This window comes from Astyanax mexicanus, chromosome 4, assembly GCF_023375975.1.
Source record: "Astyanax mexicanus isolate ESR-SI-001 chromosome 4, AstMex3_surface, whole genome shotgun sequence".
NCBI classification, from domain to species: Eukaryota; Metazoa; Chordata; class Actinopteri; order Characiformes; family Acestrorhamphidae; genus Astyanax; species Astyanax mexicanus.
Genome location: NC_064411.1, coordinates 34,535,963 through 34,558,417, shown reverse-complemented (window position 1 = coordinate 34,558,417; position 22,455 = coordinate 34,535,963). Strand labels below are relative to the sequence as shown.

The 22,455-nt window shown below is 37.4% G+C and overlaps 2 protein-coding genes across 3 annotated transcripts in view; one reads left to right on the top strand and one right to left on the bottom strand.

Annotated features, from left to right (window-relative positions):
- Positions 1-296: 296 nt before the first annotated feature.
- dnajb6a (DnaJ heat shock protein family (Hsp40) member B6a) lies at positions 297-16,304 on the top strand. Of its 2 annotated transcripts, XM_022679172.2 has the most exons (10): positions 297-447; positions 2,870-2,970; positions 3,127-3,236; positions 4,747-4,806; positions 5,061-5,168; positions 5,937-6,086; positions 8,533-8,761; positions 10,124-10,194; positions 13,872-14,048; positions 15,423-16,304. In XM_022679172.2, the coding sequence occupies exons 2-10, from the start codon at positions 2,906-2,908 to the stop codon at positions 15,488-15,490; spliced, it is 1,038 nt and encodes a 345-aa protein (XP_022534893.2). In that variant the 5' UTR covers positions 297-447; positions 2,870-2,905; the 3' UTR covers positions 15,491-16,304. The 2 variants fall into 2 exon arrangements, with proteins under 2 accessions (XP_022534893.2, XP_049334430.1); XM_049478473.1 differs by lacking the exon at positions 5,937-6,086.
- Positions 16,305-16,945: 641 nt separating this feature from the next.
- trpa1a (transient receptor potential cation channel, subfamily A, member 1a) overlaps positions 16,946-22,455 on the bottom strand; it is a 34,942-nt gene continuing 29,432 nt past the window's right edge. Inside the window, exons 24-27 of the mRNA XM_007252975.4 lie at positions 21,805-21,873; positions 21,617-21,721; positions 20,789-20,895; positions 16,946-18,966 (exon numbers count right to left, since the gene is read on the bottom strand). Coding sequence (XP_007253037.3) covers positions 18,762-18,966; positions 20,789-20,895; positions 21,617-21,721; positions 21,805-21,873 — 486 coding nt within the window. The 3' untranslated portion in view covers positions 16,946-18,761. The remainder of the gene's footprint in view (positions 18,967-20,788; positions 20,896-21,616; positions 21,722-21,804; positions 21,874-22,455) is intronic.

The window sequence follows — 22,455 nt, the reverse complement described above, 5'->3', positions numbered from 1 at the left end:
TAGGAGATTTACTCAATTATTTTCACTTAGGATTTCAATCAGTTTGCTTTTTGTACAGGATGTGTCCCAATACACACACTTCTCCACTTCACGTACTTCAGTAATGCGTGTACTTACTGAACACAGCCTGTAGTACAGTATAAAAGTGTAGTATGGTTATGATCAATATAAAAGTGTGTATAAACATTTCTCAATCATACCGGAATGTTGTTTGAAGTAGGAATGTGAGATTTGGGACACAGCCGGATCCTTACAGGACGTTGCGCCATAAACCAGCAGCAGGTTAATCAGCTACATAATCGGACACAGCGCGCATGCGCAGAGGCAGTGTAGAGGCGGTGTTTCGTTGTATTAAGAAGTACATCTGAAAAACAAGCGGGTTTAAAAGGATATACTCAAAGAAGCGCCGCTCGCAGAGGCCTGTACCTGCCGCGGGCAGTCAGAAAGGTATGTCACGGTGTGAACATTATACCGGGAAGGTCCGTTTTTAAAGCTGTTTACATAAAAATTCGCCTGTTTGGTGGGGCGAGAAGGAAGCTAGCTAGCTAGCTTACCTTAGCTAACGCTAACTGGCTAATGCTGCATAGCGATGATATTATAGCTAGCCTACTAGCATAGCATAACTAACGATGCAGTCTGTGTTTTCGCTCTGTAGCTAATTAGCTAAACAGTAATTCCGTGTATTTTACATGTGGTCAGTGGGTGTGTGTTCGTAAATAAGCATAAAACACATTCTGTGAGCGCATTATTGTTTGGATAGAGCTATAAAATAAGAAATTCATCCACCCGTGAATCTCCTGTGAGCTCTGTAGCTAGGGCTGTGTTGATAGATACTTAGCTAGGTAGCTAGCTAACAGACAGACAGGCAGATAAATAGATTAGATACTTTATTAACTATAAGGCATTTAGCAACCAGAGTTAGTAGTTTCACAACACAGCACTGGTTGTGGATGAAAATTTAATGAAAACTAGTGTTTTCATTTAATAGTTCAGATTGTATTGTACTACTGTAAACAAGATGATATATTATCATTGTTTAAATCTAATTTTAGGAAAACTCTCCTAGTTTATGGATTTATAGAATCTGGGTAAAAGAAAAAGTTGCTTCTTATCCAATCAGAATAGTGGTATCTAAAAACAGACTACAACACTGTCATCTAGTTGGGCAGGTTTAAGGACAACACAACACGAAATAAACCACTGTCTTGAGACACCAATACTGTGTTTGTGTTGACCATTGATACAGTATTGCAAAACAAAATAACAAATGTAATGATAACTTGATATATTACTGCGTTATTATGGGTTAATGTTCATATTCATACTAAAAGAGAGAACTTCTTTTTTTCAGAACAGTGCTCCATTTAACCAGGCTTGGCAACTGTCATACACATTTTCTTTGTCCGACCTAACATCTGTGTTATTAGACTGAAATTACTAGTTTTAAAATTACAAAATTCACCAACTCAGCAAGCACATAGACTTCTTTTCAAAACTGTGAGATTACTTTTCTGTTTCTAATTACTGAGTGTGTGTGGTAATGGCTCAGATATGTTACAGATTCAGCATCTGAAGATTAGGAGGTGCTGAAAATCGTAGACCCTGTCTAGATTGTACCCTGAAGGGATTTAACCACCTGTTTACACGTGGTTGTCAAAAGCATGTCCAATCTGAATGCTGTGTATGATAGCCTACGCAAAATAGTTTGTTACACTGCAATTATTAGTCAATTAGGGTTGTTGAGTGTGTCTTGAAGAGATGGATGTGGCTTAAATGCATCTCAAACCACCTCCTTCAGTGGTCAGATTTGTGTGGCTTGGCCTTATCCAGATATAATACTCATAATATACTCATAACACACAGAGTAACCAGGTATGAACAGCATATTGGCTATATAAAGGCTCATCTCACATTTGCCAACAAGCATCTTGATAATCCTCAGGAATTTGGGAAAATATTATGTGGACTAATAAGACAAAAGTGGAACTCTTTGGAAGATGTGTGTTCCATTACATTTGGGACACAACTCGTTGAGAAAAAAGTACTCAAAGCCAAGTGTGGTGGTGGTAGTGTGATGGTTTGGGGCTGCTTTGCTGCTTCAGGACCTGGACAACTTGCTGTAATAGAAACATTAATTCTGCTCTCTATAAAAAAAATGAAGGAGACTATCCGGGCAATAGTTTGTTGCCTTAAGTTCAGGCATGCTTGGGTTCTGAAGCAAGACCAAAAATTCCTCCACAGAGTTTAATTATCAGGTATCCCCACCAAGCATTTACCCCCTTTAAAAAACAAAACAAAAAAAAAACCTAAGTATAACAAAGAAAAAAATCTGTATGGGGCAAATACTTTTTTTCATGCCACTGTATATCTGACACATCTTTCTGAATAGTTAATACTCTTAAACTGACTTGTATATGCAAAAGAGTAATACTTCACACGAGGTTTCAGTTTTGTCTTCGCCACTCTCAGATGCTGTCATGCTTGATTTCCAGAGGCTGACAGCCATGCTTATTGTTGAGAATGTGTGTAAAAAGGGCACGTTATTTCGCCATGCCTACCTACATTTTCTTTTGTTATTTTGACCGAATTCAGTATGTACAGAATTTCAAATTTCCCTGTTTTAAAATAATGTTGTAACGATTGTTTGCTTAAGAAAAAAACAATTATTTATGACCACTTCTCATTTTAGTTTTTAGTCACCTTGTTCTATTTATCAGGTTTATTTTTTCATTAATTTTAAATGTCTCTGAAGATGTTTGCTTTTTTAAAATTCATTTTAGTTTTTCTTTGGTGTTTCCTGTACTGTATGCTTCATTCCTTGTTTTCTTTATTGAGACACATCAATTTAAATGTTTGTATTTCATTTTAGGTCATCAAAGCTTGATCAGAAGGTACGTGTAAAGCCATGGTGGAGTATTACCAGATTTTAGGAGTGCAGAAGACTTCGTCTCCAGAAGACATAAAGAAAGCGTAAGTGTCTTTTTACCAGATAATAGAAACAGAACAAGTAAGAGAATAAAAAACTGAAACTAAACATTATTGTGGTATTTCCTGTCTTTAGTGACTTAAGAACTGAACTTTTGGGCTTGGTTGTAATTGTGTTTTTTTTATTCTGTTTAATTGTAGGTACAGAAAACTAGCTCTAAAATGGCATCCAGATAAGAACCCAGACAACAAGGACGAGGCTGAGAAAAAGTTTAAAGAGATCTCTGAAGCTTATGAAGTCCTTTCAGATGGTAAGATATGGTTAATTGTGTTAATTGTGAAGCATCAATATGTCTAATATCAATGAATGTAAAAGGAGACCAGCTGTGCCTGTAGGTTTTTTCAGTTCAGGACTGGGCACAGTTTTATTGATCTAACCATACTTGCAAGGTCAAAAATCCTAACACATTTTATTCAGTTATGGTATTTTTGTCCATGCAATCTTAAATTTCAATATTTGATGTAGTTTTATGATGGATAATTTTTTGTTTAAAAATACACACGAATGCCATAGCTTTTAAGAAGATTTATGGACTGTTAGAGAGTTTGTAGTTTTAAACTAACCCTTATTAATCATTAGCTGTGTATGCAGTTTTACAATTGTTGTTGCATTTTGCAAGTTACAGGAGAATCTTTGGTACTTACCTGCACATTTTTGTGAGTTTACTGCTCTGATACAGCACTGCAACACTTAAAGAGCTTGTGTCTGATCTAATAAAATATGCAGGAAGGTTGCCTCCAGGACCAGGGATGAGAAACACTAAGCTACCAGAACCAGTATTTGGCACACTGCTCTACACATTTATAGTGCTTCCCTGCTTTCAATGCACCTGGTCCAACAAATCCAACCAGATCAACCTTAACAACCCTTTACTGATCAATCTCGGGGCTCATATTGACATAATTAAGGGATTGTGGTTAAAATAAACACAATCGTTTTATTACTGATCCAGATTCCAGCCCACAGTTTGTGCTTGACCATTTACGAGCCTTAGAGTTAACACAGGCACATCACCAATCCAGATTCCTGTTCAGTAGTTTACTGTACCTTAGCTGTTGGTTTAAGTAAAATGTTTTTTTTTTTTGGAGATATTTTAGTCTGAAAATGCTGAAAATCAATACAGTAAAGCCACAGTAAAGAGGGTTGGAGGTACGGCTGTCAATTAATTAACCCATTTAATCAGCATCTTCTGGGAGTTCATCTGAGACAACCACTCAATCACGCTTTCTAAAAAACTTTAGCAGTCGACCCAAATAATAAAGGGATTACAGAGAAGTAGCCAATTTTATATTATACTCAGCAACAAGTTACTGATTACATGTATTTACATATATGTTTGCCAATGTGTACATGCTGTGTGCTCTGTTTTAGCCTACCCTCATGATGTGACCTTAAGCACAACAATATAATAGAATATATAAAAATGAGACAAGCGCTTGTATTAGAATTAGTATTGGTATCTGCTTTTGTTTATTAGACTCGGATTGGAACTAAAAAGAAGTGTATCTGCTCACCACTATAGTAAAAAATGAATTGCGGTATGTCCCCAGGACTAGGGACGGTAAGCACTGAGCTAAAGCAGCGGGAACTAATGGTGGTCTTAAACAGTGGGTGTCAGTTCTTTGATTTTCTGTGCATGAGTCAAATATTGTTGCATCGTGTTACAGCGATGTCTTTTCTTTCTTTTTTTTTTTTTGTTAAAAAAAAATCATTTTGTCATTTTAAAATGCCTTTTAATCTTTTTCTTTTTTGTTCTACAGCCGATAAGCGAAGTCTTTATGATCGGTATGGTAAAGAAGGCTTATCAGGAAGGAGTGGAGGTATGTTAATATCTTAAGTTAACTATATTTTTAATTGATTATAACAATATTACATAAAAAAAAAACTTGTGTTTCTGTATTTAGTTTTTATAATATTGGTCTGAAACGGTTCAATTGTACTGGCACAGCATTGCATTGATTCTCTTGGCTCAGCTGTAAAATAATACTGTAGATTTCCTGTAATGTTTATCATTAAGTAGAACTAGCAGACATGCTTGTGTTTCATTTTCTCTCTGTTTCTCTCTGCTGTATAGGAGGACATTATCATAACGGTGATCCCTTTGAAGGATTTACATTCCGCAATCCAGAGGACGTTTTCAGAGAGTTCTTTGGTGGTCAAGATCCCTTTGCTGATTTCTTTGGTAAGTCAAATGTAAAAATGAAGTTTTTATGCACTATAGTCACAATTTCAGTTTATGTTTTGTGTTTAACTTATCAGAAAAAAACATGCTTTTCCACATCACTGTTTATAGTTAAAGAAACCTTAGCATTATGTTTTCTGCAGTAACTTATAACAGGATCAGGATGTCTCATCAGATATTCTCATCAGGAAACATGCTGAGTTTAAGCACTGGCAGCTTGGGACAGCAGAGCTTCAGACAGTATTTTATTTTTTGAACTGTGCATTCCGCCACGGAAGTCTGTTTGGAATTTAGCCTCTCATTCTGCCCACCGCCATTCCTCCAGCCCCATTTCCACACTCAGGTTTGCCAGGTATAGACAGCATTAGCCATGGAAATGGGCAAGCGGTCTATTTTTCTGCTGAACAGGTAATCACTGAGTTTCAGTAATATTGCTAACCATATTTATCACCACCAGACATTCAACTGTATATTTTCACTGATTAGCTACAGAGTAAAACACATTGTTGTTTGCCATTATGTGTCAATTTGGCAACCGACATGAGCTTTGCATCTGTGGAAGAGCGGGTGGGGCAGAAAACTATCCAGCTGTTTTGGACTCCTAACAATTTCAGAAACTCACTTGCATTTACAACTGGTTGTTCATTTAAAGCTCTTCACTTGCAGTTTTATATTTGAAGTTTGAAAGAAGAAGGCAATAGCAAATATAATTCAGGTGCTGACTTACATGATTTGATTTGTAATTAAATCTATTGTGTCTTTGTGCAGGTGGTGGTCCATTTAGTGATGATTTCTTCTTTGGTGGTGGGCGGCGGCACCAACAGCGTGGCATGAGCAGGAGCAGAACGGGTGGCTCGTTTTTTGGGGGATTTGGAGGTTTTCCCTCATTTGGGCCAACATTTTCTTCTTTTGATGCAGGTCAGCACTATGTGTGTGTTTTTCTATTAAAGGGGACAGGAAACATTTCAGTTTGTACAAGTTTTCTAAGGGATTAAATATAATGGAATTTATTTTGAATTTTTTTTTATAAAATGTTTACACACTAAATTATAATATATTTGTTTGTTACGTTTGAGCTAGGGCGCCGCCATGTTGCCCGTGCAGCACTGGTGACGTCACGAGGTTGGTTGGTTTAAGATCCCAGGCATATAGCTAGAGGAAAAGAGCTTATTGTTTGTGGAGATTATGGATGAAGATGAAGCTGAACTAGGCTAACATGGAGCATTTACTCAGAGATCTTTACTGTATAAACCTGAGCAGAACTTTTCAGATGCTTTTCTGAGAGAGAGACGTTTTGGGAGTGTTTATTCTCTCTCTACGTGGAGCCGTGCAGAAAACCTACTGCCATCCAGTTAATCAGCTATTTTATATACATTTAGCTATTTAACATGTAAAGTCCAGAGTTCATTAAGACTGAATGAAACGAACGTTAGAAAGCTTACTGGGTAGTTTCATCTAGTTAGCGTCCGTTAGTTAGCTAGCGTTGGCTAGCTATGGTAAGATAGCTATAAAAGTAGCTAACGCTACCTATGTTATCTTTTAACTGTCAGCTTATCTAGACTTTCGGTAACGGTACCTCTCGGTGCTCTGCTGGGTGAGCGCGGTGTTTGGCTCGAACAGCCGCTGCTGTTACAGTACCTCCAGTCGGACGGTCTGTACATCTCAGCTGATAAGAGGAAAAATAAAAAAACGGAGGAAAAAAGCCTCGGACTGCAGCTTATTTATCCAGCGCTAATGCTCCTGACTCAAGCCCCTCTCCTTCATATAGTCCTGGTCTAGAAAGTGCTCGCCACTAACCCCTAGCATTGCAGCTAACCGGAGGATTCTCGGCTTCAGTGCTGCGAGCCACCGCTGAAGAACAGCTGTCGGAGGGGAGGTATGAAAATGAAAGTCATTCCTCACCTTATTAAATTTCACTACTCCCAATATTACTAAACACAGGGGCAATAAAATAAAATAAAAGTGCCCCCCCGCTCTGCATTGAGTTTTGGTTAGAATTTTATTATCTATTGAGGAATTAATTTACGGTAGACCTCGTGACGTCACTTTCAGCGCTGGGACAAGATGGCGCTGCCCTTACTTTAAAAAATGACATTTAGATTACTTATTATTTTAATTCCACTTCACTGACAACTGTTAAACTTATCAGATTTGTTAGAGTGAAAATACATCTTGTGAATTATACTGAATACTTGAAGTGTTTCATGTCCCCTTTAAAGTGTTAGAAATAACTGAAGAGGAAAAGTGTCCCAGGAATATTAAGCGTGATAAACTAGAACAATTAAGTATGAACTCTTTCATGATGGATTGTTAGTATAGTACCGATGTGCTGAACAGAGATGAATCAATCAGTGTTTTTCAACTGATTTAAAGTACCTGCCACATTAACCTTTCCGGAGAACCCTGTTAATTTTGCCTAATTTTGGCCACTTCTAAACAAAGACTGGTAATCTTAGCTGGCTCTAAATGAACAGAAGGGCTTTACTCACCCAAATAAGTGGTTTTAAGAAGATATATATATGTATAGATTTAGGTGGAACATAAGTTTGACAGTTATTTTATTCACTTAAATGCAGTGTAATTTGCTTCTGTAATAACTCCATTATTTTAACGTTTGCTGTTTTGTGTGGTTAGTGGTGTTTGTTAGCTCTGCTACTTACTGTATGGACTGAAAGATGCACTGGTCAAAAGTGGCATTATTTGATTAGGGGCATTAAAAATCTTTTTTAATCTTTTCCATGAGCTTTACACTTAAAATGGCAGAGGTGAGCCTGCAGCCTTAAAGAGCTGCTAATGAGCAAGTGGCTCCATCTAGCTCTTTAGGTCTTTTAGGTGTTTACAAAAGGAACTCAAAATCCTGTGCCTAAACAATGTTTCCATCGTTAGTAAGTTTAAACTTTTTTGGTATTTAGTTTAGACATAATAGCAAACATTGTTCTGGACACAACATACTAGATGTCTCGACGTGTTATTACATTGTAGATTACTATTAAAGACTATGAAGGAACAGTTAGATTGGCCTTCACAAACACCTGAAAACCCAAAATCCTGCAATAATCCATGCATTTTAAATAATCCTGCAGATTTTGTGGTCAGGGTAAAGTGTTAAATGCAAATTGAATCCAACATATTTTCAATTAGGGCTTCATTGGTTGGATTATTACAGGACAGTATTATAGTGCTGTACAATTCCATGCTGTGATGCCTGTATTACACATGGGTTACACATTGCGTCTATATGTGTAGCTATTATGTATTACTTATTATTTTTTTATTGTACCCGATAACCTTTTTCTTGTTTAATCTTCTGGCCACACATCCTAATGATTGTATATGTGCATTTGTATATTTGTGTGTGTTACAGGTTTTGGCCACATGGGACATATGGGACACATGGGACACATGGGTCACATGGGTCACATGGGCCATATGGGTCACATGGGGCAGTTGGGACAGTTGGGGCAGTTGGGAGGAGGGGGTTTCACATCCTTCTCGTCCACCTCTTTTGGGGGAGCAGGCAGCGGGATGGGGAATTTCCGGTCTGTGTCCACTTCAACCAAATATGTCAATGGCAGGAAAATTACTACAAAAAGGTATGAACACAGCAAATATACTTCTATTATTATTTTTATTATACAAAGTCATGTACAACTTTTTAGCACTACTACATGTTTTATATTGTGGAAATTCTTAACCCTCCAAAAAAAAAAAAATTGTCTAAAGAAAGGACATTTTGACATTTGAAGCCAAACAGCTGTCACAAAAAATCATTTGTATATACACTTTATTGTCAAAAGTATCTACACGTCTGCCATGGAAACCCATTCAATGAAGCTCTCAACACTCCACATGGAATTTGAAGGTCTGCAGTGATTGACTCTGCACACTATGCTGCACAGCATCAACTGACCCCGCTTTATGTTACATTGACAAAATGAGCTTCCAGTGTGTTTATAATATCACTGACAGTTGGCTGTGAAATATTAGGTGGTTAGAAAAAATTTACTACTAGACTTGTCACTCAGGTGCTGCATCCTATCACAGTACCACACTGGAGTTCACTGAGCTCCTGAGAGCGACCCATTCTTTCACTAATGTTTGTAGAAGCAGTCTGCATGTGTAGATGCTTGTTTTTGTTCATCTGTGGCCATTAAAGTGATTGGAACAGGAGTTCAGTTAACTGGATGGGTGGTTGAGTACTTTTGGCAATACAGTGTATCTGTTTATTTATGCTGCTGCAGTTAAGCGCCACCCATTTACTCTCTTTCTGTATTGCTGTATTGATCTACAGCTCTGGAAGAAATTAAGAGACCACTTTAGTTTTTGAATCAGTTTCTCTGATTTTGCTATTTATATGAATATGTTTGATCAAAATGAACATTGTAGTTTTATTCTATAAACTATGGACAATGTTTGTACCAAATTCCAAATAAAAATATTGTCATTTGGAGCATTTATTTGCATAAAATGAGAAGTGGCTGAAATATCAAAAAAGATGCAGAGCTTTCAGACCTCAAATAATGCAAAGAAAACAAGTTCATATTCATAAAGTAACTTTATTCCACTCCTGGTGCAAAAATTCAAGCAGTTCAGCTCAGTTTGATGGCTTGTGATCAACCATCCTCTTCGTAATCTTATTCCAGAGGTTTATAATTTGGTAAAATCAAAGCAACTCATAATTTTTAAGTGCTCTCCTTATTTTTTTCCAGAGCTGTATAGTAAAATAAAAAAAGTAGGCTACTTTTTAAATATAACCAAATTAAGGCAGAATAGAGGCAGTTTTTAATTTTCATTATTTTTATGTACAATATATATATATATATATATATATATATATATATATATTTTTTTTTTTTTTTATTATTATTTCCTTGTGACCCCCAGACGCAGTGACAATTACATTTCTTAAGTTTTTGTTGTTGCACTTTATTCACAAAGATTTTTTTCTATTGCAGAATTGTCGAGAACGGGCAGGAGCGAGTAGAGGTCGAAGAAGACGGACAGTTAAAGTCATTAACCATAAATGGTAAGGAACACCTCCTCCGACTGGAACACAAGTAAGATGCTGGAGCCAGCTTGGCACAAATTTGAGCTCTAAGCAGAGTTAGGACTATTGCTCAGATGTATGTACTTTTGTTTTCTCTCTTAGCATTTTTTAGATTAAAGTTATTATTGTCGTCTCTGAATTTTTTGTTAATATATTTATGATCCAGACTGTCAGTATTTGGTGCAGGGTGCATATTCTGTTTACTTTTGTTGGGGACCATGGTGTGAGATTAGTGTTTCTTTTTAGAGTTTTATTCGTTCCATAAGCACTTTGCTGTGTCGCAGTTTCCTCATGAATGCACATTTGACTTTTGAATAGTGCTTTTGTGCTACAGAAGAATAAAGTGCATTGTGTATTTAACAAAAGCATGACTTTGTTTTTCCATCCGAGTACCAAGTGTGGAATTTGAATAAGTAACCTTTGCTTTCTTTTAAAACCTGTCAATAACCTTGTCTGAGCGTCTGACGTTATATCTTTGTAAATGTTAGTAGAATGATAGGTTGATTGTACTGATATGCAAGTTTCCTTTTTTAAAGAGAAAAAAAAAAACTAGTGTTTTTTTTGTTTGTTTGTTTTTTGTTTTTGGATACAGTCCTGCTCACCATTATTGGCACCCCTTCCTATTTTGCATAACCTGACAATATCTACAGAAATAAATATAAATGTACCAAAGTTATATATTCAGGGTTTTTTAATTGGAGGTTCAAAGTAATACAACAAATAAAACATTGTTTTTCAATTTGCATGTTGCAATTTTAAAGACAAAACAGAATAAACAGCATGTGCAGCAATAAAGACACCCCTTGTTAATATTCAGTTGCACACCCTTTGGCTGTGATTACAGCCTTCAAACGTTTCTTGTAGCCATCTATAATCTTCTTGCACATCTCAGCTGGTATTTTTTCCCACTCTTCCCTTGCAGTTTGTTCAAGCTCTTGAATGTTTGCAGGGTTCTTTTTCCCAATGGCAGATTTCAACTCACCCCAAAGATTTTCGATGGGATTGAGGTCAGGACTCATTGCTGCCCATTTTAAAACAGTCCATTTTTTCCTTTTAAACCATTCCTGTGTGCTTTTGGACGTGTTCTTTGGGTCATTGTCTTGCTGGAATACCCATGACCTTCGACTCAAACCAAGTTTTGAGTCATTTGTTATTTAAATCAGATCTGTTGAGATGACCTGTCCGAACTTGTATTTGCAAGTGGTCAGATCAGACTGGAACGACTGGATTTTATTAACCTATCTACACAGGTTTTTGTGGTAATGACATCCCCACACTTGCATCACTCTGGGTTTGATAAGGTTGTTGATTGTCATGTTGTGAGTGGTGCTTATGACCAGACTGAGATGTGTCCAGCTATGGACTACCCATAGGCAGTACTAGGATTCCCGGATGGCTGCTCTGTACGTGGGCCACTAGAACTTGATTTACCAAGTATTCTGATATAAAATTGACGTTGTTCATAATTTTCTCTTTTGTTTTAAATACGAGTGCTCTATACAAAAAACTGTTTCAGTCGACTACTTTTTTCAGGGGGAATTTCCACAATATGTACTTAAACTTCATGGGTGCCAATAAAGATGAGCAGGACTGTACATGTATGCCAGCCAAAATTTGTTGGGTCTTAATGTTATTATCAAGTAACCTGATAGGATTCAAGGTTAATAATGTAAGTGATATATGAATATAAATGAATTTTGTGTACTTTGTAAACAAATTTCAAACCAATAAATATGAGTTTCATCCTTTTTTGAGGATGCGGCAGCTTTGGGCTCTGTGTAGTTGCTTTTTGGAGTGATCAGACTTGATTTTAACCCAATCGTTGCATTCTTGCTGCATGTTCGCTTGTGTAACTAACCACTAGTTTCTTCTAAAGGAGAAAAAGTTTGCAGTCATAAGTGCGTAATAATTACTTTGACAGCACTAACCTAGAAATAAAACGTTTTTTCAAAGTTTTTATTGAGTTAGATTATGAATCATTATCCTCTTTACAACAATTGGGCCTAACAATCATCTCAGACTCCAGACTCCCCTGTTTGTTCTGAGATCTCCCCGTATTAGTAATGGGTCCTAATCACCACCTCATATGATTTGTGTCAGATCTACAGTAGCAGTCAGAAGTTTGGACACATTCTCAATAATATTTGTTCTTTATTATTCTATTCTATTCTAATATTCTATCTATATTATTTCATACATTATTTCATTGTAGATTAATTTTTAAGTAAAATAACTATAAAGAAACACATGATGGGTCAGGTAAAAGACAAAAAGTGTTCTTTAAAAACACCCGATTTAAAAACCCAACCTGTGTTGCAAAATAAAAGAAAAGCACATTTAGAACTCGTTTAAGACAGCTGGAGAATCATTCATGTTTTGCTCATGTTTTTTGCTCGTTTTTGTATACTTATTAATTGCAATCATAGTTTTGATTTCTTCAGTATTAGTATCTACTGTGTAGAAAATACAAAATAAAAAAACTAAATTGTGTGCAAACTTTGGCTGGTTCTTGTACATTTGTATCAAGCTCTCCCCCTGGCTGCTATTGGCCAAATCACCTCCTTGTATTTATTACAGTCACCACCACCTGTGCTCTTAAACCTTTTTCTGCCCAGTCTGGCTTAGTGTAGGTTATTGTATTGTTTTGATGTAAAGCTGCACCTAAGTATTTTTTTGTGGGGGGCCAAAACTAAAAACTGAACAAAAAAAATGTTTGGCAAAAGGCTGAATACGTTTATTTTTACCACTCTTTTCACTATTGACTGAAGTACATAAAAGCCTAAATTTATAAAAGCAATTAGAAAACAATTCAAAAATATTTATTGGACACTTAGCATTTTAATAGAAGTTGGCAAACATACCAACAAGGCACAATACATTTAACTCAGCAGTGCTATTCTAATCACGAATTTACCTCAGCAGTGCAATTTTAACCAATATGTATTTCAGTAGTGCTACTTAATTCATGTAGGTTAAGTTTACACAAAACCAGCTGTTTGATAGTTGCAGCCTGAATCTTTCATTCGGGAAACAACCGTTATGTGAAAAGAGTAGTAAACTGAGACTAGAGTCTAAAAACAAACTTGCTGTTTGTTGGCTCTCCTTGCTGGATCTGTCCCTCACTCCTTGCTCTGAGCACTGAGCCTGCTGCCACTGCTGCTTACTCAGCTCTCATGTTAGAGGAAACACTAAAATAACACATCAGATAAACAAGTCATTGTTTAGTGTGAATTATTTTTGCCTTTTCGCAACTGTGGCTAAACACTGCTTTTTTTGCCGTTTTCGAATAGATATTTCTGTAATTGTCAAATATGTGGTGTGTCCTTGCAGCTTGCTGTTTACTTAAAAAGCTTGGTGGGACAAAAATAGAGACTGTTAGGAAATGTCAGTTCTTCAAAAAAAAAATGTAGACCAAATTTGTAATATATGCATGGCTCAAAACTAACCCTCTTAACTGTGTTTTATATTGTGCTTTAATTGCTAATGTACAGATCTCCAAGGTACAGTGTGCGGGTGGTTGGAGTTTCTACATTATTGTGCATGGCTCTGGCATCCTCAAAGAAATTTTTCTATTGGCTTTTAAAAGAGAAATACTGTATAGTGTTTTTTTTATGTTACCCCTCCCCCCTCATTAAATTCCCCACCCCTCTTTCTAGGAAAGGCCCATGAGTTAGGTCTAGAGAAGGAGCAAAAAGCCAGCAAAGCACTCCCACATTCTTCCTCCAGCTCAACCTCCTCCTCATCAACAAGCTCCTCCTACTCCTTACCATCATCCAGCTCCTCCAATTCTCACCCCAGTCAGAGGGAACAAGACAGTACGACGCAATCTAAAGGTCAGACTTTTTTCTATTTGTTCTGTCTGTTTGTCCTGTTAGCTACCTGGCTAACTGCTAACTTTTTTGTTCACTAACTAGTCCCTGGTAGTTTTTATTCAGTAGGTGCATTCCAATGCTTAGGCTGTAGGAAAAAAAAAAAGTGTATATGAATATGACACTTAATATTTAGCCGAGAAATGCTGATGACAATTCAGTGAGGGAAAAAAAGTCCCAGTATTTGTGTAGTGCTGCAAATTAACAATAAGTCGACAACGAACATTTGGAGTCGACAAATGCTTATAATCAACATTGTCGATGACATCGTCTAGTGTAGAGGGCCCATGCCACAAAAACCCAGCTGTAAAATCAGCCTATTTTACATGCTCTTTTTGTCATGTCATAAAAACCAACACTGCTTTACATATTCAATAAGCCCCTACCATGTTTTTTTAATGTTTCAGTTGAGTGTTTTAGCTTGGCTGTTTGGTTTAAATGAGACAGAAACAGCAGAACTTGCCATATTCAGCCAGCACAATAACATCCATTTGTTATCAAACATCAGCCATTAATTCAGCTCTAAAAACAGTTAGCATCAGCCACTGGCTGTTAGCATTGCCAGTTAACTGTTTAGCTAATCTGTCATTTTGATGTTCATAATAAAAGCCCCAGGGCAGATTATATAAATGAAAAGAGTGTTTACAAAAATCAGTGACTGTTTTGACTAAAATAATAATGAACATGCATATATATTTTTATTTTATTTGGACTTCACTAAGTAAACTTTTGATTAAATATGGTCAAATATCCAAATTCTGTTGATAGTTGCATGTCATTTTTAAGCATTTTAAGTAAGGCTGGTATATATTTAATTATTACAGAGAAACATATTTCAGACATTAATGTAAAAAAATTCTCGGATTATAAAAACTGATAACAGCAAATAAAGAAATTAGAAATTTGTCAAACAATAAAACAGATTTACTTTAAATTCAAAGTAACAATTTTAATTACTCAGAGATTTAGATTTTTTTTTTTTTTATGTCAGATTTATTGATTTGGACAAATCACAAAGCACCTAACCTAAAGCAGACCTGGGTTGGGTTTTTCTAGCTCCAGAGTTAAGTGTCACTTCTGAAGTTGTTTCTTTTAAGTAAGCAATAGACCCCCTGGACACCCTGAGAAACTAATCCCGTCCGGATAGAGCTTTAGACCCAGTTTCCCCCACATAAGTTTTTTACTGTGTCCTGACAACGTTTAGAAATTTCAGAACATGGGCCCTTTAATGCCAAGGTTAACCTACTGCTTTAAAGAACTGAGCTTTTATCTAAATCTATTGCCACTGTTTTGTATAATGCTTAATATTACTTGCTAATTAAGTTTATTTCTCAACAGATCAAAGTGGCGTGAAGAGGAAGCGGCCCCCGCCGAACGGAGAGACAAAAAAACACAGAGAGTCTTAAATTAGTTTCTTCAGAGTCTTAGCACATCTGCAGCAGTCTGGAGTGGTGGGTTAATGTTATAATGAACCCTAACGACGAATGAATGGGTTACATTTTTTGTTTTTAAGTTTTGTGTTTTGTAATTGTTTAAAGTGCGTTACTGAAGCCCTTTTCACACATGCGCAGGAAACCTGACCTTTCCAAACATTACCAGGAGGAGCAGCAATATGTATGAACTCAGTTATCCACATCAGTTCTATCAGCCAGTACCTGCACTTTAACCTGCCAGTCCCCAGTACAAAGTCTGGGTAATGTCTTGAGAGAGTGACTAGATGACTAGAATAGAGCAGAATTTACAGTGGGAATGTCATGCTGTGGTTTCTGTAGCATCTCTGTCTTTAGCATCAGGTCCGGACATTAACTGGACTTTATCATACCGACCCTTTAGTACAAAGTATGGGTATTGTCCGATTCATCTCTTGTAAATATAGAGCAGGACTTAGAACTTTTTTTTTTTGAGAATCTACAGTGGCTCCAAACCAAGGTCCCATGCTATTTGCTACTTGCTATTTCTACAGGCCGTTTGCTGCATGTGTGAAAGGGCAGCATATTATCCAGAGTTCATACGTGAAAATGGCTTAATGTATTGACTGAGTTACTGCAGAAACTGTAAAAAGTTTTTTTTATTTTCCATTTCATGAGAAAAATCTCAAAAGATTTAAAGAGATTTAAGGACAGAATATCCTGAGGGATTTGGATATTGTAGCACCTTTCTGTTGCAAGCATGTGTAGTTCATTTGACTGTAATTTGTCAGAAGTAAAGCTTTCACCAATACTGTTTCTCTGCGATCTTGATTTGGATACAGAAAAAGGCACTTCCATTTACAAATTTTACAAAATTATCAAAAACACATTTAGAGTGGGATTTTATGTGAAATTCTGGTTCATTGTGGAGAAACTTCCCAACTGGTGTTGCCATGATTTCAATACAACTGTAGGCATTTTGTCTACTATTTAAATCCACCAGTGAACTTGGAATGTGGATAAAGGTAAAATGGTGAGAAATCAAATCTGAGAGGCAAAATCTATATCTAGAAACATATAAATATAAAACTTTTGTACAATAGAAATATTGCATGAAATGGAATAATTTAATAGAACTTTCGATTATTATTTTTTTTGCTGATTGAAAAAGACAAGACGCACAATTCTCATGACATACTAACAGCAATACATTTATATATGATCAGTATTGTGTATTTTACTCCCATATTTCACATATTGAGGAATTAATACCAGGACTTATTGTATCACTAATTTCTGGTTAAATCTTGTTAAAAAAAAAAAAAAATATATATATATATATATATATATATATTTATTTATTTTGAAACATACCAACAAGTGCAGCCCTAAAACTATTTACAGGTGTTTCACTCTAAAATTAAGGGATTTGGGTGGGAAAAAACAAGACTATTGAAATCCATTCGATTTATTTTTTAATGTGGACAGTTTGTTGTGAATATATTATACTGAATATATTGACTAAACCTAGACACCCCTATATGATTATGCAAATATACAAATATGAATACATTGTTTCCACAGAATTCCTGACCTTACAGTTTGTATTATAATTATATTCCATTATGTAGTCGGTCTCACCTCATTAATCTGATTACTGCTCCAGCAGTGCTTGATCTTAATTCAGTATGTAAGTGTAAAGTGTAGCTCTGCAGAAGCAGGGTTGGACACCCCTGCTCCAACACAATAACAACAAACCAGCCAATCAAACCAGTGTGACTAAATGTTCTATAATACTGTTTTAGAACCATGTGAAAAGGTAGGAGCACATTCTAGCACACTGTGAATGGGGCTTTTCCAAAACACACAAAGCAAATGAGTCTATATAAATGGATTTTCCAGAACATTGTTGTACTGCACAAGAAAGGATTCTAGAACAGTGTGAAAGGCCAGCTATTGCTGGAGCATGTAATTAGAATAATGCAACAGTGTGGAATGTTCTAAAATAGTGTAAATAAAGGAAGAACATTCTAGAATATTGTGATTATAAAGGGAATGTTCTAGAATACTGTGAATGAAAATATGGGCCTTCTAGAACAGAGTTATGTTAGCTAAAATGTGATTTTGAACAGAATGTTCTAGAATAGTGTAAAAGGCAGTAAGTATTCTAGAACAATGTGATCGGAAAGACAATGTTCTACAATAGTGTAAATGAAAACAATGTTCTGCAATTTTGTGACTGAGAGAAAAATGTTCTAGAATATTGTGATCAGAAAGAGAAAGATTTAAAATGGTGTGAATAAAAAGGGAGTTTTGTATAGTAGTGTGAATAAGAAGAAAACATTCTAGAATATAGTGTTTGGTAACAGGATGTTCTAGAATAGTGTAAATAAGAGAATAATCCTCCAGAACTGTTAATCTAAAAGAGAATGTTCTAGAACAGTGTAATTAAAAAAGAGAACATTCTAAAATGTTCTGTTAGCTAGAACATTGTGATTTGGAAAAGAATGTTCTAGAATAGTGTGATAGAGATCAGTGCATTCTAGAATGGTGTGATTGAAACGAGAGCATTCTAGAGTAAGGGAATAGTCATTAAGAACTGTTGATTGGAAATACAATGTTCTAGAATAGTGTCATTGAAAAGAGAGCATTCTAGAATATTGGAAAAAGGGAACAGTCCTTTAGAACTGAGGACTTTAGAAAACGTTCTAGAACATTGTGATTAGAAAGAGAAAGTTTTTAAATAGTGTGAATGAAAAGAGTTTTGTACAGAAGTGTGAAATAAGGGGGGAACATTTTAAACACATTTTGGGAACACAATGTTCTAGAATAGTGTGAATAAAGGGATAATCCTCTAGAACGGTTGACTTGGAAAATAATGTACTAGAACAGTGTTATTAAAAATAGAACATTTTTAAATAGTGTGAATAAAAACCACTGTTCTAGAATATTATGAATGGGAGAAGAGCATTCTACAACAGAGATGTTAAAAAGAGAACATTCTAGAATAGTGGAAATAATGGTATAATCCTCTAGCACTGTTATAGAATAGTGTGAATAAAAAGGATTTTTTTCTGAATTATGACTGAAATGAGAATGTTCTCACAGTATGAACAAGAGGATAGGATGAGAATTAGTGAATGAGAGAAGAATCTTCTAGAACAGTGTTGTTTGTTGCACAGTTGGGCTAGAACAGAGAAAATGGATTGAAAACATTAAAGAACGGTTGCTGAAGAACACTGGAGACGTTGATGCAGATCTTTCTATGTTAATTAACTAAAGTGCATTTCTTCCTGGCTGTTACGGCTCTGAGCAGAGGCCCCCACTTGCTCCTGGTGAGAAGCTTCTGTTTAAACTCCTGAAAGACGGCCGGTCCATCGTTGTCGTCCGCCTCAGAGCAGATCTCCATCTTCTGCACAATCAGCTTCAGCAGGTGGTGCTGCTTCTCTATCGACTCTGTCATCTCTTTCAGCCTGAAAACACAACAGCGTCCTCTTAGACTCTGATCATCTGTCAAAGGGGTTTTGCACATGCCCATGTTTTAATGAAGTAAGGTACACTGCTCAAAAAAATAAAGGGAACACTCAAATAACACATCCTAGATCTGAATGAATGAAATATTCTCATTGAATACTTTGTTCTGTACAAAGTTGAATGTGCTGACAACAAAATCACACAAAAATCATCAATGGAAATCAAATTTATTAACCAATGGAGGCCTGGATTTGGAGCCACACACAAAATTAAAGTGACAAAACACACTACAGGCTGATCCAACTTTAATGTAATGTCCTTAAAACAAGTCAAAATGAGGCTCAGTATTGTGTGTGGCCTACACGTGCCTGTATGACCTCCCTACAACGCCTGGGCATGCTCCTGATGAGGTGGCGGATGGTCTCCTGAGGGATCTCCTCCCAGACCTGGACTAAAGCATCCGCCAACTCCTGGACAGTCTGTGGTGCAACGTGACGTTGGTGGATGGAGCGAGACATGATGTCCCAGATGTGCTCAATCGGATTCAGGTCTGGGGAACGGGCGGGCCAGTCCATAGCTTCAATGCCTTCATCTTGCAGGAACTGCTGACACACTCCAGCCACATGAGGTCTAGCATTGTCCTGCATTAGGAGGAACCCAGGGCCAACCGCACCAGCATATGGTCTCACAAGGGGTCTGAGGATCTCATCTCGGTACCTAATGGCAGTCAGGCTACCTCTGGTGAGCACATGGAGGGCTGTGCGGCCCTCCAAAGAAATGCCACCCCACACCATTACTGACCCACTGCCAAACCGGTCATGCTGAAGGATGTTGCAGGCAGCAGACCGCTCTCCACGGCGTCTCCAGACTCTGTCACGTCTGTCATGTGCTCAGTGTGAACCTGCTTTCATCTGTGAAGAGCACAAGGCGCCAGTGGCGAATTTGCCAATCCTGGTGTTCTCTGGCAAATGCCAAGCATCCTGCACGGTGTTGGGCTGTGAGCACAACCCCCATCTGTGGACGTCGGGCCCTCATACCATCCTCATGGAGTCGGTTTCTAACCGTTTGTGCAGACACATGCGCATTTGTGGCCTGCTGGAGGTCATTTTGCAGGGCTCTGGCAGTGCTCCTCCTGTTCCTTCTTGCACAAAGGCGGAGGTAGCGGTCCTGCTGCTGGGTTGTTGCCCTCCTACGGCCTCCTCCACGTCTCCTGGTGTACAGGCCTGTCCCCTGGTAGCGCCTCCAGCCTCTGGACACTACGCTGACAGACACAGCAAACCTTCTTGCCACAGCTCGCATTGATGTGCCATCCTGGATGAGCTGCACTACCTGAGCCACTTGTGTGGGTTGTAGAGTCCATCTCATGCTACCACGAGTGTGAAAGCACCACCAACATTCAAAACTGACCAAAACATCAGCCAGACAGCATAGGTTCTGAGAAGTGGTCTGTGGTCCCCACCTGCAGAACCACTCCTTTATTGAGTGTGTCTTGCTAATTGCCAATAATTTCCACCTGTTGTCTATTCTATTTGCACAACAGCAGGTGAAATTGATTGTCAATCAGTGTTGCTTCCTAAGTGGACAGTTTAATTTCACTGAAGTTTGATTTACTTGGAGTTATATTGTGTTATTTGAGTGTTCCCTTTATTTTTTGAGCAGTGTATATAAAAGACAACACAGTGGATGGTAATTCTGAAAAGACCTCTAAAGATCTCTGAACGCTACTGAAATTAAACCTTCTGTTGAGAGAAACTGTTGAGTCTGTTCTGTATTTGTTATGGATGCAGCTCTGGAAAGTCTTTAACGGCAGCTGGAATGTACCTGTGTTTCTGCTTGGCTAACTCACGCTCCATTGGCGTTGACTGGCGGGGGGTTGGGCACAGCCGTGGTCTCACTTTCCTAACTTCTCCCCCACAGCAGACCCATCTCTGTTTAAAAAAAATACACACACACACTGGGAATGCACTGGAAACACGGGGCATTATACACCTGTATAATAATATACAACTGTCACTTAACATTCCTATTATCTTTGGGGTTAATTTGACCCCATTCGGTGTTTAACATCCTTAAATAAATAATTGTTATACATTTTTATTTCATTGTTAATGACTGTTTCTAATTTAATGGGGACAAATTGACCCCAAGTATTAAAGATGGTAAATTTGAAGGAAACACAGTGGGTGACCAAAAATACAAAGTCAGATTTCAGTATATTCTTCAGAAATTCTTGTTGATCGAGGGTTGATTAGTACTTAAAAGGACTATAATTGTAATTACATTCAGTTTAAAACAAATGTATTTACAGTGCCATTTACCCTTTTTTTTAACTGTTCATTACGTAATTCCGTATGTGTCCCTTAATGGTTTTCATGCATGTATGAATAAAGAACAAAAGTGTCTCAAAAGTGGCACAATCCACGTTTCACGACAAATGTTTTTTACAGAATTTTTACAGAGATCTGGTTCTCTGTAAAGCCTCTTTGGAGTAAGCAAAAGACAGCAGTGACCAGAAGAAGCTCCCTAAGACTGAAGGAGAAACTTAAAAGATACCAAGACTGAAAAGTGGAACCCATCCTCCTTTGTTTGGTTGACACCAGATAGCATAACAAAACAGCTGGACAGAGAGTTAGATCAAATGCATGTTACCTTGCCATTGTAGCATTTGTTAGGAAACTCCCTGACCGACACCTGGTCCACCCTTTTCACAAACCAGTACGGCAACCGCTCCTCGAGGTTTGAGTGAAGTTCAATCTGCGGAATCAGATGATCCATTATCAGTATCTGATTCCAAGTTGTATCAGCTTTGTGTAGTACAGGCAGATGGTGATACTTGCCTGCATTCCAATCTGCTTCAGACAAGCATTGGTCTGGACTTCTGCTATATCACCCACAGCCAAACCAATCTGTAATAAACCACACAGCATTCAGAAGAGGCAATAAACACTGGCAGACATTTAAAACCCATTTCTCCCCAATTTACACGGCTAATTACCCAACCGACTCATTAGTACTCCCCTATCACTAGTGATAGTGTGCTGAGCAACATCACCTGGGAGTGATGTGGGGAGAGGGCGCCATTTACCCACTCAGAGAGAGCAAGGCCATGGCAAAGCCGATGGCAAGCTACATGAACAGGATTCGAACCTACAATCTACAATACTGTTTTTTCTCTTTAATATTATATGTAGACGGATGATATGAAGGGTTTTGTGACCTTAAGAACTTCAGAAGCTATCTTTTTAAAAAAGTGTCTCAATATATCCAGAAGAAAGATACCCATATGAGAAAGGTCCAAAACAAAGGCTTTTTTATGGGTTTATTTGCAGCAAATTTTGGGAAAACAGGTTGTGACGTTAAGAAATCGTCTTGCAAGACAGCTCTAACTGGGAGACAATCGCCCAAAAATTCTGACTTCAGAAATCCCTCCTCGTTTCTGACTGTTCATTAGTAGATTGTTTGGGCAACGCCTCTCCTTTTACACTGCA

Excerpts from the sequence above, each read along its gene's own strand:
- dnajb6a (XM_022679172.2), top strand. The coding sequence starts at position 2,906 with ATGGTGGAGTATTACCAGATTTTAGGAGTGCAGAAGACTTCGTCTCCA. Across the intron at positions 4,807-5,060 it reads CTTATCAGGAAGGAGTGGAG|GAGGACATTATCATAACGGT; the intron begins GTATGTTAATAT and ends TCTGCTGTATAG. Across the intron at positions 6,087-8,532 it reads ATTTTCTTCTTTTGATGCAG|GTTTTGGCCACATGGGACAT; the intron begins GTCAGCACTATG and ends TGTGTGTTACAG.